This window comes from Mytilus californianus, unplaced genomic scaffold (genome assembly GCF_021869535.1).
Source record: "Mytilus californianus isolate M0D057914Y unplaced genomic scaffold, xbMytCali1.0.p SCAF_11, whole genome shotgun sequence".
NCBI lineage: Eukaryota > Metazoa > Mollusca > Bivalvia > Mytilida > Mytilidae > Mytilus > Mytilus californianus.
Genome location: NW_026262593.1, coordinates 2557160 through 2576296, shown reverse-complemented (window position 1 = coordinate 2576296; position 19137 = coordinate 2557160). Strand labels below are relative to the sequence as shown.

At 31.0% G+C, this 19137-nt stretch overlaps 1 protein-coding gene across 2 annotated transcripts in view; it reads right to left on the bottom strand.

Annotated features, from left to right (window-relative positions):
- LOC127719372 (arf-GAP with coiled-coil, ANK repeat and PH domain-containing protein 2-like) overlaps positions 1-19137 on the bottom strand; it is a 97754-nt gene that overhangs the window by 73947 nt on the left and 4670 nt on the right. The window contains exons 2-10 of one of the 2 annotated variants that reach the window (XM_052225474.1): positions 11968-12025; positions 11083-11141; positions 10518-10578; positions 8309-8326; positions 6178-6231; positions 5309-5367; positions 3843-4026; positions 2189-2233; positions 662-757 (exon numbers count right to left, since the gene is read on the bottom strand). In XM_052225474.1, the coding sequence (XP_052081434.1) occupies positions 662-757; positions 2189-2233; positions 3843-4026; positions 5309-5367; positions 6178-6231; positions 8309-8326; positions 10518-10578; positions 11083-11141; positions 11968-12025 (634 nt within the window). Of the gene's footprint in view, positions 1-661; positions 758-2188; positions 2234-3842; positions 4027-5308; positions 5368-6177; positions 6232-8308; positions 8327-10517; positions 10579-11082; positions 11142-11967; positions 12026-12758; positions 12838-19137 lie in introns of those variants that run through there. The other variant, XM_052225473.1, reaches the window with a different exon arrangement.

Genomic DNA, 19137 nt, shown 5'->3' with positions numbered 1-19137 from the left:
ATGTACTATTTAATAAATTCTGTCTTGCAAAATTAATGGTAATACTAACAGATGGAATTGGAATAAATATGTTGTCAATGAATCATGCTCTAATTGTAATTTCCTAAGCCAAGGAAAGAGAAGGTCCGATTTGCGGCAAAATTTGCCCTTAAATCAAATATAATTTAAAATTTCTCAAAACAGTAATCCATGGCTAACATAGAACGTTTCTATTTTTGTTATAAATATTTCCTTTTTCGCTGGTTATCTGCTACTTCAGCTCTGTCAAGCATGATGTTGGGGTATTTATTTTTGCATATTTTCATGAACTAAATGCAATATTCCAAAGACTTTTATGTCTTTATGCATTTGAAGTTACTATGAAAATATAAAAATTTAGTGCCTTCAAAAATCTATCATCTAATAATAATTCAGTAACCTTAAAATATTAAAAGACAGTTTGTATTTGTGTTGGTGAATCATTGATTGATTGATTGTAGCTTGTTTAATGCCTAGTGGCTAAATCATTAGATTGCTGTGTATTATTTTGTGAACTGTTGTCTTTTTTGTCATTTTCTTTGGACATAGTATAGTGTTTGTATTTTAAAGTTTCTACTACCCCCTTTTTTCTTTAATATTTCAGGAAATGTTTTCCATTTAATTTCTTTGTTTATTTTCTTACCTGTACAGTTATACTCTTCATTTCCGGATCAAATTCATTGAAAAGGTCATGACCTTGATGAAAATATGTACTATGGGCATGCATGAATGATAACATCTGAAAAAAAAAGGAAAAAAATTCAGAAATTTTCAAAACTATTTACAGTCATTCTTAGGTATGGTAAAATAATGTCAACAAAATTCCATTTAAAGGCTAGAAGTATCTGCTAGCAAAGCTCACAAAATGATAACCCAGCCACCACATAAAGCTATGGCAAAGGTCAAGATTTGCCTAGGGATCTAACAAACATTCTTCAGATTAAATATGAGGTGCACTTATAGGTTTCATAACAATGATAATCTCCAAGAGTAAACAGTTTGAAAACTGAATGACTATTTATGATTTTTTCACAATATAAAAAAAGAAATATTAATTTGCCTAAGACTAGATGACATTTTCTCTCTCATTTTATCTAACAAATTTAAACCATAAGAACTATGAGAGCATCTAATTCACATTACAAAAGAGACAATGAATAAAGACAACAAATTATTTAGAAATAGTTCATTTTTTATTTAAGGAAAAAAAAAAATTCTTGTCTGAATGATTATAATTGGGTCACTTCTGGGTCCATTTCCTGTCAGAAAAACATTGAAAATATTCAATTGTGCAAGGTTTTGACATAATTTTCATATATATTCCTATCCGATTTGCTTATATATTTTTAAATCTGACAGTCATAAACACAATATAATTTATATTGAACATATAGAATAGAGTTTGGTGTGTTGATATAATATTACTATAGCTGGTATATTTGTTTAGCAGATATCCAATTATTTGAGATAACTCAGGTGGCAGGTACCAGTTCTGGTGTACCAGAACATGTGTCCCACGCAGAAATTTGGTTATAGTTAAGCATTGAGGTATATAATTGCATCATGTGGACTGAAAAAATAAATGAATGTAAATTCTAGGCTATTGTACTACACAAGTAAGTAGTTGCATACACAGGTTGGGGATTTCCTTCACAAATGGGTCCAATCACAAGTCAAAATTGTGGTCTCCTCACTTGACGGCATCCAATCAAAGTGGGGAAAAACTTCAGTTTTATGTAAACAAAAATATCTTGAGATTTTGATGGTAAGGATAGGTTCGGACAAGGCTCTAATTCACTGAATATCATTTATCTCTTGAATTTTGCCTAAAATTCTTGTCGGCTTTTAGCAGGATTCTGCAGGTAAGGATTAGATTGGTATCAGAGCATCACATTTTTTGCCTTATTTGCAATGCATTTATAAATTTTAAAATATCCATGCTGGACAGACACACAAATTTAAAGGTTTTCTATATATTCACATAAGCACGCACACATCTTAGTTACTTGAATCCATACATTTTATTTGTATGTAAGCTTGAATGAATTTTCAAGAAAATAAAATCATAAATCCATGAAATTCTAAAGATTTATTGTAAAATAACTGGTTTCTGCCACCTCAATAACTTTGTTTTTCTAGTAACATGGGAGATAACTCAATTTATACTTACAGTTTCTAAAACATCAAATCTTTTCTTTGAATGGAGAACATTTATCTGTAAAATATGTAAACTAATCATAGTCTTCTCTGTCACACAGAAAAGTCTCTTTTTTCTTAAAGATAAAAAACAAATTTATTCTTTTGAAATATCATCACCATGACAAAAGATATTGTTCTGCATTTGTCATTTAGGGCCTTTTATAGCTTGCTATGCAGTATGGGTTTTGCTCTTTGTTGAAGGCTGTACTGTAACCTATAGTTGTTAACTTCTGCGTCCTGTGGTCTTGTGGAGAGTTGTCTCATTCACAATCAAAAGAAATCTTCTTATTTTTATAATAAAGATCCGTAAGAATCTATGTCTTACATTCTACACTATCTGCTTGTATTACTTCAATTGGTGGCAACATTCAATATTTTCTAAGTTTTATCATGTTTTATTCATAATTCTGATATGAACTTTTGTTTTTGCTTCGTGGTGTTTTCCATGTAAAAATACTAAATAAACTGAGAGTTACAGAAAATGGTGACATCGTAAAATGTTAAAAGTTGTAAATGATGATATACTGTCAAAAGCAAATGGTGTCATCATAAGCAATTAAATTTTTTTTGCTGTCTCATTGGCAGTGTGTTGATGACTGGTATGAAACACATTTAAGTTAAAATCTACAACTTGGTGGCAATTGTTTACGAACAAATGTGATTTCAGAGGTTGATTTCAATTGTAATAACTTTGATCTGCATATGAAAAATACCAGATGTTTAACATGCATGTACACATACACATAAAATTGAGAATGGAAGTGGGGAATGTGTCAAAGAGACAACAACCCGACCATAGAGCAGACAACAGCCGAAGGCCACCAATGGGTCTTCAATGCAGCGAGAAACTCCCGCACCGGAGGAGTCCTTCAGCTGGCCCCTAAACAAATATGTATACTAGTTCAGTGATAATGGACGTCACTTCTTATAATCTGTTTTTCCTATTTTTCCTTAATTTGTATACCTTAAAAATTATAACGTTTATTTTGTAGGTTTATATTTGAATGCTGTATCAAACATATGAGCTGTGTCGGATAGAAATCGACCTTGTCCAAGTGCAATTATATGTGGTTCATAAGTGTTTCTCGTTTTTTTATATAGATTAGATCGTTGGTTTTCCCGTTTGAATGGTTTTACACAAGTAATTTTTGAGGCCCTTTATAGCTTTCTGTGCGGTGTGAGCTAAGGCTCCGTGTTGAAGACTGTACTCTGACCTATAATGGTTTACTTTTATTAATTGTGTCTTGGATGGAGAGTTGTCTCATTGGCACTCATACCACATCTTCTTATATCTATGTACATGTATAAGACTTTGATTGATTTTGGAACATTCAAATACGAAATAAAAGATGAATTTTGGTCTGTTTTGTAGGGTTCTTACAACAACTCAATTTTCAAACAGTGATAGACTTTCCAATTTTTATCAACCCGAAATAGGTTCACATATGTATTGATGATTATTTGCATAAGTTCAATTTCTATCTGACGCAGCTCGTATATTGTAATATACTGTTTATACAAGGAAAAGATGTTTTAAGTTTGATTGACTTGTATCTTATCCTTTTTGTTCTATTTTTGCAAATAGAATACATTTAAACTAAAATTAAAAACTTAGTAAATCTTACTTGAAAGACATAGTCTAGTGACGCATGAGCAAAACATGACCTTTTGGCAGTCAGTATATTTTTAGCTTCCTCACACTCCTGTACTTTTGTACGGGGGACATTAGAATTACGATTTAACGCAGAATCTAAATCATCACTGATCTTCTCAAAGTCCTTTCTGGAATCTTTCACTTTCTTTATATCACTGGAAAAATAAAAGTTGTAAGTCATCAAAAATGAAACAGGTTTTACCTCACTTTTCAGGGAGGCCTCGATGGCCGGACGGTCTAAGTATTCGAACTACTGTATCACTAGCCTGACAACACTGAGGTTGTGAGTTCAAATCCAGCATGTGGCAGGTGCAATCGACTATCTTAATTGACTAAGATTGTCAGCGTTCCTACCAAAGGTTGATGGTTCTCTACAGCTTCTTCCACCAATAAAAAATCATCGCCACAAAATAGCACAATAGCGTTGAAAGTGGTGTTAAACACCAATCAATCAATCAATCAATCAATCCTCCCTTTTTACCTGAACAGAATATTCCAATTCAAAATGTCTACATAATGTACTGAATTTATAAAAATAAAAACCTGACTTTGTAACTTCGCTAAAACAACATCTTAAATGGAAATAAGATTATAGTTACTAGTTATTTTCATCCTTGTGTATAACAAAGTTACATTTAAATCCATTTTTTTTTTATATAAATGGAAACATCATGTAATTTACACTGATATTTGTAACAAAACAAGATAATCTATACACAGCTTATCATCTATCTGTATAACGGTGAAAAAAACAATTTAATCTCTAAACTTCCCTTTAATCTGTGAACTTCCTTAACAAGAAATAAACTGTTTATTTCAATAATACTATAAACTATAAACTTTAAACTGGTTTTGGTTTTGTTATTCAAAATTAATTCATTATTATCAAAAATGTGCTATTTTAGGAGAATTAATTTTGTTAAAAATAAGGGGAAGTATTTTGTAACCTGTAGTTTCAGTTTTCCTTTTCAATAAATGGATGGTAATCTAAACAGGAATAATATAAGTTTTGCAAATCTCTTTTTTTGATTTTAACATCCATGTAGCTTGCTGTAAGTTGAAGACCTTCCAGCAACTATCTAGATGAGAAACAGCCATAAAATTTTGTTTCTATGATACTTAAAGTACAAGGTACATATTGGGGCCAAGAAGTCTATGACAACTGGTTGATTTCCGTCAATTTGTGTAGAGGGAAGTGCAACTTAATAAAAGTGTGAAAAATGCACAGTACTCCATAGATGTTTTACCTTAGTATCTGTACTACTTTGTATATTACTTTTATTTAAAACTCCAGCAGCCATGTTGCTTCTACATTTCATTCTTTAAAGATAAGTCAACCCTTTAATATTCAAATTGACCTTTAACCTCTAATCCATTGAATTTGCATTGAAAACTGGGAACAAGAGATCCCAAACCATAAGTTATCCTAAAACTTACGTTTTAATTAATTTCTGTATATTCTGACAAACAGATCTATTGGCTTGGTCTAACAATATCTACAATGAAAATAAAAGTACACATTTTAAAAAACAGAAATCTTACAAAACAAATATGTGTTTATCCATTCAATAGAAACAACTACCATAGATATGTAAAAAGCAAAATTATATAATATTGTGTATATGTTTGTATAGTAAGTTTCTATTATACATATGGTTGTCTCCCCTTGTGTATAAAATTGGAAAAGCATCTATAGTTAAAGACTGTGCTGCCCTTTAGGTGACATTATACTTGGTTATTTTTGTCATTGGGTTGCTGTCTCATTGAAGTATCCCCCACATCTCCTTTTATTCATATATTTCAAATCACAGGCTTTTGATTGTATTAAAAAACAAAATAATTGCCTTTTTTTTATTGCGCATAACAACCAATTTACTATTATTTTCTCAAAAATTACCATCCATTTATTTTTAGTCAGATAATTTCAATGCAAGGCCATTTTTACAATTTGGGGATTTCAATAGCAATTTTGCCAAGGAATATAAACAACACTGTTTAAATAACAGGAACTATTAAAGAAGGAAAACAGAATGAAATTAACTGTACATGATTTTAAAGGTTTTTTTATGGGTATATTGGATGAAATTTCTTTAAAACATTTTATACATGTAGCTTAACCAGAATATAATTAAATCAGTCTATAATCTGGCTTTGACATGGCATTCAAAAGATCACATATTCACTTTAATTGAACCCTGGAAACATGATTTTATCATCACAGAAAATAACTAATAAGGTTTTATGTGTGTCACTTTAGCCACAGCACTGAATGTCTCTTTTAGTTTTATTCACAATAAAATACTTACTGTGAAGTATTTCAGCATCTCCGTCATTTCATGTGCAAACTTAGACAAACAGTTCTGTGAAATATAAATATACCATTCTGTAACATTAGTTTACTGATTATAATAATAGATTATCGTTGGTTATCTCAACGAGATTGATTTTCTCGCTTGAGCCGGTAAGGCGAAAGCAAGAAAAGCAATCGAGTTGAGATGACCAATGATAATCTGTTTATCGCTATTTTACCTATGAAGACGTTGTTAATTTCCTTGACAACGGCACGTGTTCCCTTAGTTTCTAGCGATAATTTTCGTATCACTCGACTCCGTTTTCATATCACTCGACTCCGCTGAGAATGGAAATTATCAGTCAGCAAGATCAAAGGAAAAATTCGTAAAATAGCGATAATACAACTTACATATATTACCAACACAAAGTTACAGTATCAAATTATGAAAATTCCACAGCGCACAAATTTACTTATTAATTAAGGTAGGTATAAACTTTTTACAATTTTTTTACCAATTACTCAAATTAACAATTTAAATAGGTGAATTTGAAAAACTTTTCTAAATCTAAGAACAAAATTAAGTGCAGCAAATTAAGAGGTATCTCACTACTGTAAAGAAGGATTTGTTTTGCTAAGGTTTTTTTCTCTTGCATTTCTGGATTTACATAACATCCTGAAAATATCCCCTTGCATAAATTTGATATTTAAAGTAGATTGGAAAATGAGACAAGAAAAACGTGAATATGAAACCTCAGGAACTGAAATTTAATTAAACTCCTCAAAAAATAAACCCCTTAACAGCACATACTATATATGGTGTATGGAAATTAATTCAATAAATATAATCTGCTATGATATAACTTTGTTTTGGTTGAAAAGTTTTTAAGTCACTGAAAGGCCAATTATAACTAGTACAAGAAAGTACGAAATTTGGGGTTTTTCCATGCATGCACGGTGTCAAAAGAAAAGTGTGACTGTCATGCTTTCATACAAATTTATTATTCTGTATAAAAATATCCTTGCTTTAGTCACAAGTTCTAAGGTTTATTATTATCAAAGTTCACTTCCAACATGCAAAAAAATAAGAGATTCAAAGGTCAACACCACGATAATAATGCATAATAAATCTATTCAAACTGTTCCCCCCTTTTTTAGGAATGTTTCCCCAAAAAAAGGGGGGAAATGAAATCAATGTATTTAAGGTTTATGGATGCAAATGAAATAAAATTGTTAATTCCCATTAAAGGCATAATTTGGCAAGGCAAATTAAATTTGTATGGTGTAAAAACATGTAGAACTTTAAGCATATGTAGATTAGAATATATTACATGTATTTTCACATCACTACTTCGTGTACATCAGAATTATGATAGCTTGATATCAAAATCTAGAATATCATTTATATTGAGAAAATAAATTAATTTTATAGTTTAATTCTATGACTATATCATGGAACCATTGGTGTGTTTGTGACAGACCTTAAAGGGTGTGTCTGTACCACAATAATTTTGTTCAGTAATGCAAATTTTGTTGTTATTTTACAGGTCCAAAGTCTCGGACTTATTGATAAGTAAAAACCTTTCATATAAATGAAGTTCAGTAACACAGTCCCTTGAAATAAACTTAATTTGCATGAAAGTCATGAATTTAAACAAACAAGATTTTCAGTTTGACATGCTGTTTTTATTTTTATTTTTGATTAGACATGTTAGAGAGAGAGCTCTTGTATTAACTATGATAGCAAGTTATCCAGATAATTAACAAGTAATGGAAAGATAAAATTGGGAATCCTGAATTACAGTGCAACAATTCATATTTATATTAAAACATACATTTTTACAATTTGTAAAAGCTCATTAGAAACTTTCTAAAAAAAAAAACATTATTAAAACAAAAAGTTTATCAAGATAATTTTGCTTTTATTCAATAAAATTATTTGAAATTTACAATGAGACTTTTTAAAGTTGACATGAAAAATATAACTGTTTCCCTACATATACAATATCCCTCAAAGGTCATGAAGGAAAATAAAAACATATCTCAAAGTAGGTCTTAATAAATCATCATGCCTTATATAATTGTGAGAATACTATAATAAGTGAACCAAACAACAACAAAATGCCATCAGATGGGTCAGTACTTACTGATACTTTAGTGTCGTCCTGAAGGTCATATAGAGGTCATATATATATTACAATTAATTACAATATACAAAGTTGATTATGCTTGATTCCTATTGATATATTTCAATCAAAGTATTTATAGTATTAAGTGAAGTTATTTTATGTCATTTGTGCGTTTGTTGGGTATAAAATCTATTTCAGTACACTGAGCAAGGGGATGAATATTTCAGTTGGGATAATTTTCCATATCGCAGCCTACATAAATTTGATATATAATAAAATAACTCATTTCTGTAGCTAGGGTTGAATAATTTGAATAAATTGTACACAAGAATACAGACAGATGCTTGAAAATGTCAAGCAGGTACGATGATTTGTCAGTTCAAGGTGGAAGGGATCCAGTTTACTCATTAACATTTTAAAGTCAAGCAGGTAAAATGATTTGTCAGTTCAAGGTGGAAGGGATCCAGTTTGCTAATTAACTTTTAAATGTCAAGCAGGTACAATGATTTGTCAGTTCAAGGTGGAAGGGATCCAGTTTACTCATTAACAATTAAATGTCAAGCAGGTACAATGATTTGTCAGTTCAAGGTGGAAGGGATCCAGTTTACTCATTAACATTTAAATGTCAAGCAGGTACAATGATTTGTCATTTCAAGGTGGAAGGGATCCAGTTTACTCATTAACATTTGAATGTCAAGCAGGTTCAATGATTTGTCAGTTCAAGGTGGAAGGGATCCAGTTTGCTCATTAACATTTGAATGTCAAGCAGGTACAATGATTTGTCAGTTCAAGGTGGAAGGGATCCAGTTTACTCATTAACAATTAAATGTCAAGCAGGTACAATGATTTGTCAGTTCAAGGTGGAAGGGATCCAGTTTACTCATTAACATTTAAATGTCAAGCAGGTACAATGATTTGTCAGTTCAAGGTGGAAGGGATCCAGTTTACTCATTAACATTTGAATGTCAAGCAGGTACAATGATTTGTCAGTTCAAGGTGGAAGGGATCCAGTTTGCTCATTAACATTTGAATGTCAAGCAGGTACAATGATTTGTCAGTTCAAGGTGGAAGGGATCCAGTTTGCTCATTAACATTTAAATGTCAAGCAGGTACAATGATTTGTCAGTTCAAGGTGGAAGGGATCTAGTTTGCTCATTAACATTTAAATGTCAAGCAGGTACAATGATTTGTCAGTTCAAGGTGGAAGGGATCTAGTTTGCTCATTAACATTTAAATGTCAAGCAGGTACAATGATTTGTCAGTTCAAGGTGGAAGGGATCTAGTTTGCTCATTAACATTTAAATGTCAAGCAGGTACAATGATTTGTCAGTTCAAGGTGGAAGGGATCCAGTTTGCTCATTAACATTTAAATGTCAAGCAGGTACAATGATTTGTCAGTTCAAGGTGGAAGGGATCCAGTTTTCTCATTAACATTTAAATGTCAAGCAGGTACAATGATTTGTAAGTTCAAGGTGGAAGGGATCCAGTTTGTTCATTAACATTTAAATGTCAAGCAGGTACAATTATTTGTCAGTTCAAGGTGGAAGGGATCCAGTTTGCTCATTAACATTTTTATGTCAAGCAGGTACAATTATTTGTCAGTTCAAGGTGGAAGGGATCCAGTTTGCTCATTAACATTTAAATGTCAAGCAGGTACAATGATTTGTCAGTTCAAGGTGGAAGGGATCCAGTTTGCTCAATAACATTTAAATGTCAAGCAGGTACAATGGTTTGTCAGTTCAAGGTGGAAGGGATCCAGTTTACTCATTAACATTTAAATGTCAAGCAGGTACAATTATTTTTCAGTTCAAGGTGGAAGGGATCCAGTTTGATCATTAACATTTAAATGACGACAGAAATCAGTGTTTTTCTGATAAAGGAAATGATATAAAATCACACGTATTAGCGGGCTTAAAATATGCTTCTCTTTGGAAATTCTCTATTTCAAAGGAATAACAGCTTCAAGTTGCAAAGGATAAAGAATTTTTCTAAGCTGCATATGTAAGGACAATTAACAATATTGGAGCAGAGGGAAGATGAAATTGTCATATCTAAAGTTTGTTGGGTTTTCGTTGGTCTTTTTAGCTTGTTGGCATACACATGGTTGTTGGTAATTTATTGGTTTTTTTTATAACACATCTTCTTTTCTGATTTCTGTATATCAAGTTATTAATTTAATATGTTTTATTGACCAATTTATTAGTATGTTTCAGTAATGTATACTTACATTTAGCAAGTCGTCTGTTTTGAAATAGGATGCTAAGTCCCTGACACCAACTATAAAATCACTAAAATTTAAAATAAAAACTTATACTGCTTACATTAAAATGACACATATTACAACACAAATTTAAAATTATAAAATTTTGTATTGGACACACTGTCATTTACTTGCAAATATGTTATGCATGGCTTGTTTGAAAGACAACTACCAAGTGGCAGATCATGGGAGGTCAAGGGGTCAATTAATGAAACCAGAAAATGCATTTGCAATCATCAATAATCATACCTTAAATCTTAAGCTGTTAATTTTTTTTCACTTTTGAATTATTTCACATTTTTTTGTCTTTGGAATTTTATATATCTGACTATACAGTAGGGTTTTTCCCATTTTTAAAACCGGTACAATGACCTGCAGTTGTTCACATCCTTTTTCATTGGTGAATAGGTTTCTCATTGGCAATCATACAATAGCTCCTTATTTTTATACTGGTAATTTTCTTTAATGTCAATTCCATCCCTTGTACCACACCCTTTCCTTGAGTACAGCCCAGTATAAACTGAAAACATACCTGCTAGCTTTTTTGAATGTCTTTCCCGTCTCTATCATAATGTTGCATACTTTTACTAACTATAAAATAAAATGTATAGGTATAGCATGTAAAAATGAAAAGCCTTGTATAATAACATTATAATCAACAAGAATATGTGTCCATAGATCACACCATGCTAAGCTTGCAATTATATTATCATGTTCAGTGAACCGTGAAATCTAGGTCAAAACCCTATTTTGCCATACAAATTAAACAGTGAAAACATGAAAGTAGATATAACCACAAACTACTTCAAACCAAAAATTTGAAGTTGATACGAGTCACACAAAACATAATACTATTGAAGGCCGGGCATATAATGTAGGTATTGTATGTTGAGTAAAAACAATAGTGTAGCTACAGCTGTCTCATTGATATTTGTCATGTACCTCTGGCTGCTTTGTTTCTATATATAGTAAATATAAAGGATGGTCTATGGTGATCTGTATTTAACATCCTTGGCCTTTCAACTCTGGTGGATAGTTATCTCATTGACAATCATACTACATCTTTTTATTTTCATACGTAATGTTAAAGTCAAAATAAAGGCTATACATGTATGTCTTAAATTATTTCTGATTGATATCTATAAAATTGTCCATATGTATCAAAGAAGATTGCTGAATAAAACTAGACAACAAATTAATAAGCATCGTACATTATATTGTATATAACTTCTCTAATACAGTTGACAATAAATCAATAAACATCGTACATTATATTGTATAACTTCTCTAATACAGTTGAATAAATGCAACTGTTTATATGGAGGGTATTGCAAAGTAAACAAAAAATAGCTATAAACTACCAAGCATTAAAAATATTGTTTTTCTAGTCTATGGTCTATACATTTATATATCTTACTCTCTCTAACTTTGCCTCCAGATGTTCTATGTCTTGTTCAGCTGAATCTAGGGATGACCTTAAAAAAAATACTCTATATTAGTCTCCTTGCTTTACAATGTTATCAAAAGGACAAAATATATATATATATAGTTTGTTCTTATGTTGTGCTGTTACACCACTGTCCCAGGTTAGGGGAGGGTTGAGCGCTCACAAACATGTTTAACCCCGCCACATTCTTTATGTGCCTGTCCCAACTCCAAAGTCAGGAGCCTGTAGTTCAGTGGTTGTCGTTGGTTCATGTCTGTCATATTTGTTTTTCCTTAATTGTTTTGTTATAAATTAGGCCGTTAGTTTTCTCAATCGAATTGTTTCATAATTTTCATGTCGGGGCCTTTTATAGCCGACTATACGGTATGGGTTTTTCTCATTGTTGAAGGCCGTACGGTTGCCTATAATTGCTTACATCCCCTTCATTTGAACTTTGGTGGATAGTTGTCTCATTGGCAATCATCCCTCATCTCCTTATTTCAATATAATAAAAATACTTTATAGTCTCCTTAAATCCTTATATCAAAAATACACTTCTGTATGGAGAAATTATAATATCTGACAGTGTTTTTACACATATATATACATGAATCATGTTCAAGTTAACTGTATAGCGAACTTTGAAATTTCAATTAACGACAGGAAATTTTCATTTCTTCAATTTCTAATGGTAGGTGGGAAGTAATTATAACATACTGTTTTGATGACACAAATAGAATCTAAAAATATTTAAAACTGCTGAAGTTCTTACTAAAACTTACATTACCAACATGAAATGAAAGTATGTTACCAACATGAAATGAAAGTATGTTACCAACATGAAATGAAAGTACATTACCAACATGAAATGAAAGTACGTTCCCAACATGAAATGAAAGTACATTCCCAACATGAAATGAAAGGAAATGAAAGTACCTTCCCAACATGAAATGAAAGTACTTTCACTTTTCGCAAACAGAAAATGATTTTATTTGAACAGTGAATTTCTAATTATTTCCATGATATTCAATATACCATAGTAATAAAAGCAACAACAAAAAAACAAACAATAAAAGAAATTAACAAAAACATGTAAAATAAAAAGAATCCACAATTTTTTTCATTCTTTATTTACTTTTTTTTCATTTCACACTTTAATATGGGAAATCTATAAAATCTGACAAAAATTATCAAATAATAACATGCTTAAAATTTCATTAAACACAACTTAAAGATTCATGAATTACGAGGTAATAATATAACACACAACTGACCAACAGTACATTGTACAAAAATTTCGTACCGCTACATTGCAACTTATATGTTTTGTATGAAATACATATTTAAGTTTCAGTTGTTTTTATATTTAATTTTATGTTCCAGATGTTTATGTTTGAATTCCTTAGGCACCATGCACTGAAAAACAGAAATTCCTTCTGTCTGAAAGTGCAAACCATTTCCAGAATCCAGTTTTTTCCTGTTTCTGGACAACAAAAAGAGGAATTGTCAAGATCCATATATAGTAATGGGTATTATAAATGGTCAATTAATGGGGGCACTTGTTCAATTCCATTTTAAAAACTGAAAAAGGACAATTAGTCATAAATCAATCTTAAAATCTTAAGACTATATATGTAGGAAGGAAATTCTAAGATCATTTTCATTGATCAAAATCAACTGATTAACATGTGTTATTACAAATGTATTACATGTGTACATGTAGATTAACACAAGGAAGACAAAAAAACCTGGATAAAGCAAAGTAAGCCCTTATCTTTACACCTAATTATAAAATTGTAACACATCTGTCTTTTTGATGTGGATAACACTCAGAAATCTCTATCTTAAAACAAATAAGAAAGGGAAGAAATATTCAAACATGTTTTCTTGTAATTTGTTAGATGTTAGCCTAATTTCATGTATCAATTTTTTAAAACAGCTATTACTGAAATGAAAACTTTGACCAAATGCAAGACCATATCTATGTGGGTTATTTTTTAGTTTTTATACTCTACACTGTAGCTACTGCAGAAACTTAACTTGAGTACCAGTACATTTGTATATGAACATAAAAAAATAAATTTCAATTAATTCCTTATTCCTTTGACTCTGTTGACTTCTGAATTTGTTCCCAATAATTAAAAGCACAGAAAAACTGAAGTCATTATTTACTTTATACATATTGTATAACTAACAAATCAATGTTAAAATGCACTTTACAACTCGAGAGAGAATTGTTTCTTTACAACTCAAGAGAGAATTGTTTCTTCATATAATTACTCCTCCACTGCTTTATAACTAAAATAGATCTAAGATAAACCAGATATTCAAACGACGATTTGCACCTGAAATTTCTTTTAGAACCTGCCAGACTATATATCAACAATACCTGTGCTACATTACTACAACCATGCATGTTATAATGGAAACAGATGGAAATAGAACTGTGAACATGTTTCTAATAACTTGGCAAACAGACAATATTCTCTCATCTCATCTTCTGTTAATTACAATCTTTCAAAACTTAATTTGAAGAAATTGTGAGGTGAAATGAAAATCAAGCTAGTTTGTTTACATTTAATGGACAATATGTGGTATGATTGCCAATGAGACAGCTATCCGCCATAGTCCACAGAAAAGGGATGTAAACATTTAGTGGACAATATGAGGTATGATTGCCAATGAGACTGCTATCAACCATAGTCCAAAGAAAAGGGGTGTAAACAACTAAAGGGCACTGAATGGCTTCAACAATGAACAAACCCATATACTGTGTAGTACCATGTACCATGTAAGCTATAAAATGCCCAGCATGACAACATGTGAAAATGAGAAACAATTCCAAAGAGAAAACCAACAGCTTAAATCATGCTAAAAACCAACAAATGAAAAACAAATAAGGCAGACAGCAACTAACTTCAACTATAGAATGTACTTTTTTATATACATGATATATATTTGTGAATAAAGTTTGGAAATAGTATTTGATAAGTTTTTTTTGTATAGGATTTGCTCATTGTTGAAAGCAGAAAGGTGACCTATAGTTGTTAACTTCTATGTCATTTGGTCTCTGGTGGAGAGTTGTCACATTGGCAATCATACCACATCTTCTTATTTTTATATTTGATACATGTATTTTTTTTTTAGTTTCATACAAGACAAAACATTAGGCTCACTAGCACACATACATGTAATAAGGCTGTTCTTGTACAATGCACTTGAAACACTTATTCTTCTATTTATTTTTTTACCTTAACTGAAACATTGATACTTTTCCAATATTTATCCAATTCATATTTGAATATACAGACATAACAGAGTATCACTTTGCAAATTATATAACTAAGATTTTTAGTCATTTAAAAAATCACCGGTAAATAACCTATACAACATCATAAGAGTTTTGCCTTCATCATTTAAAATTTATACGTAGATATTTAATCCCTAACAAGGATATTATTTAGTTTATTTATCTGTTTATTACAAAAAAAAAAGTATTGAAATATGAAAAAAAAGGCCTACAAAACAAATTAAGTCATACTTAAGTGATATAAAATATGCATAAAAATATACTCTTGTGTCTGTCCCGACCTTTTCGGTGACTTTCTACAAAATTATGTACATGTACAATGGATTCATTTTTATTTGAGGGATATCAATTTTCAAGGATTTCGTGGGTAAAGATAAACCACAAATTTAACTGTTCAACATAGTACAAAGCAGTGGTTTTTCTGGGTATTTTGGGAAAAAGGACCCTGGCCAGTTTTGGGAATTTTTTTACGCGATTTTCAGTGAAATTGTGAAAACAACAAATATACCAGATGTGAGTTTTAGTGTGTTTAGTTCATTAAAAATGAAACTTTTTTGTGAAAATAAAGTAAGAAACTACATGATTGCAATTTATAATTTCATTTTCTGTTCTTTTTGTTTTTAAACTTCACAACAAGGCACTCAAGATTATTTCAGTATCAAAATGATGAGTTCTTAAAGCACACATGTGATTAAAATTTATCGCCTTTTTTTATCTTCAAAGACAGTTACAGTTAACATGGTTAAAATATAATAAATAATTCAGGGATATATATACATGTAAGATGATTTTTACAGGCCAAGCAGGATAACACTTTTTGAAATTCACTTGCTCTTCCAGATTTTTACTGGCCCTTCAAAATTGAGAAGAAATTACCTCTTGGATCTGTAGTTATATGTTTACATTATAAAATCATCTAATATCAACACTTTTCTTTGATAAAGAAAAGTAATGTCACATTTTATTGGATTTTGACATGAAAATTTGTGAACTAAAAATAATTGAGTTTCTGTATAAAATATTTCCTGTTTCTTCTTTCTTTTTCATCATGTTCATATATCTTTTTGTTTTCAATTCTAGTGTTTATATTTCATAGCTGTATTTTGTGACCTGCTTGGATTTTTTTATGTTCATTTATTGTATTGGATTGGCAAACCCGGAATTAGTCTTATCCGTTCCCAGAAACTGATCCAGTATTGTAATTGTCTACATTTCTGGTTTATGTCAGCCATTGTTGTTGATGTTGTTTTTGTCAATCAGATATGTTTTTACTCGGATTTACACATCACTTGTTGGCTATTTTCGACATAAAGCTAGCGGTTGAACAAAATAAACATCGCTGTCATGAGTAATAAAGATGAAAATGAATTTTGAGATCATTTGGGAATTTTGCTCCCAAAATTGGGAAAAATGTAGGGTTTTTGCCATTGGGAATGGGTCCGAATACCGGACCCTGTGGAATGCTAGAAAAATCCATGCAAAGTTTGGATAGGCTATATGCAGACTTTGTCGAGCTTTTCTCCTGTTTTGTAGCAAGAACAAATTAATTCTATTTCCAACAATGTACAAAATGTACATCCCGCTAACATGTTTAACCCGCCACATTCTGTATGTATGTGCCTGTCCCAAGTCAAGAGCCTGTAATTCAGTGGTTGTCGTTTGCTTATGTACTACATATTTGTGTTTCGTTCATTATTTGTACATAAATTAGGCCGTTAGTTTTCTCGTTTAAATTGTTTTACATTGTCATTTCGGGGCCTTTTATAGCTGACTGTGCGGTATGGGCTTTGCTCATTGTTGAAGGCCGTACAGTGACCTATAGTTGTTAATGTCTGTGTCATTTGGTCTCTTGTGGAGAGTTGTCTCACTGGCAATCATACCACATCTTCTTTTTTATATATACAGGTCATATATTGTTTTTATCCTGTAATTTACAACTGAAGGTTTAGTTGTTTAAATCCACAGAGTTGTCTGATTATTCAAAGAAAATGACACATATATAGTTTAAACGCAGATTGTGAAGAGAACCCCAAAATGAACTGTTATCCATAAAGAAATATTCACATTACCATTTGCTCAACATGGAAGTGAAGTAACAGGAGACTTTATTTGTACAAGTAAAACTTTATTTGTGAACCTGTTATTTGTACAATAGTTGGCTGATTGCAAGATAAATGGTTATATCATATAGTGCATCCAAAATATGTATCTTTGAAATGTTTCATACTTATATACAACCCACGTACATCCTTTTTTAACTAAGTTATATTTTTACCCACATCCTTTTTTAACTTAGTTATATTTTTTTTCAGAAAGAATGAAAAATATATTTTGCTGTCAATATTGACTATTATTTTGCTGTCAATACTGACTATAACTTATTTATTTGTAATCCTGGCTTTAGTTGTACCAATATAAATGACTAGTTTATAAGTATAGTATCTAACAGGATACGGCCCATACCATACCATTTCCTCAACTTCCTACTTCACTCATACTACTGCTTTTTTTACATTTAACTTTTTGTTTATTGTTACATGTACACTTCTGATTTTTTTCTGACATATCTTTTGTATCTGATTTAAATATTTTCTGACATATCTTTTGTTTCTGAAACTAGTTATTTTTCTGGCATATCTAGGCCTTTAAGTACTTGAATTAGATTTTAATCTAGTAGCATTTTCTGTTTTTTTTTTATATAGCAGGTTACATTTATGAAGTTGAAAATATGACAGCATCCTTTACAAAGATTTACAAAAATGTAATAGATACATGTATGTAACTGTTATAATTGACAGGAGTGTACAACGTACTTGTAGATGAAAAAATTTTGAAGTAGAAGACAATTAAGCTAGCTACTGACTTTCCCATAATCAATGTTAGACATGCCTTTAGCAATTAACAGTGACATTTCTTAAATTGATTTCATATACAATACTGTGGATTCATTTATTTTCGTGGGTACCAATTTTCGTGGATTGAGGAAAACTTGCATTTTCGTGGATATTTGATTTCGTGGTTTTCCAAAATTCTCCATTTAATCATACAGCAAATTTGCAATTCGTTGAACATTTAAATTCGTGGTTTCCATGTTCCCACGAATTCCACGAAAATTGGTATCCAACGAAAAATAATGAATCCACAGTAGTTAATTCTCAGCAGGCAGAGCAAGTAAGTATTTTCATTCCTTTTCATAACAATGCATCAACAATTGTAACTAATGCTTACTGCAGTAAGGTATTCATTCCAGACAATAGATCTATACCTTTAAACAATGTTCAATTATTTTAGATATAAGAAATAATTCTTTCATGCCATGCTCTTTACTCATTTTAACATGGGTAGGCATTATATTTGTCAATACCTTTATACCGATATAAAATTTTGACAAATAGAATGCCTACCCATGTTAAAATGAGCATAGAACATGGCCTGATAGTATTATTTCGATTCTAGTAGGAAAATTTAGAACTTTTGAACTTCGAAGCGGACCTATAATACATGTTTGAACAGCAGCCATTTTGATTTGATGAAGCCAACTTAGCGTGATAGAAAATCTACTGTTTCACAATAAAAAATTTACAGATACATGTAAACTTACTATTAGAATGATTTTCTTTAATTTCCTAGCGAGCAACACCAATACAAATGTCCATTTTGATCTCCAGCGTTGTTTAAAATACAAGTGACGTTGCAATTTCAATTGTGACATCAGACATGTGCAGCCCATGTTCTATTGGAATTAGAACATGTTCACCAAACAGGGTGTGAGCCAAAGCGAAAGAACAACATTATATTAGAATATGCAACACTGAACTCCAAATTTTGCAACACTTGACCTTCTGACATCA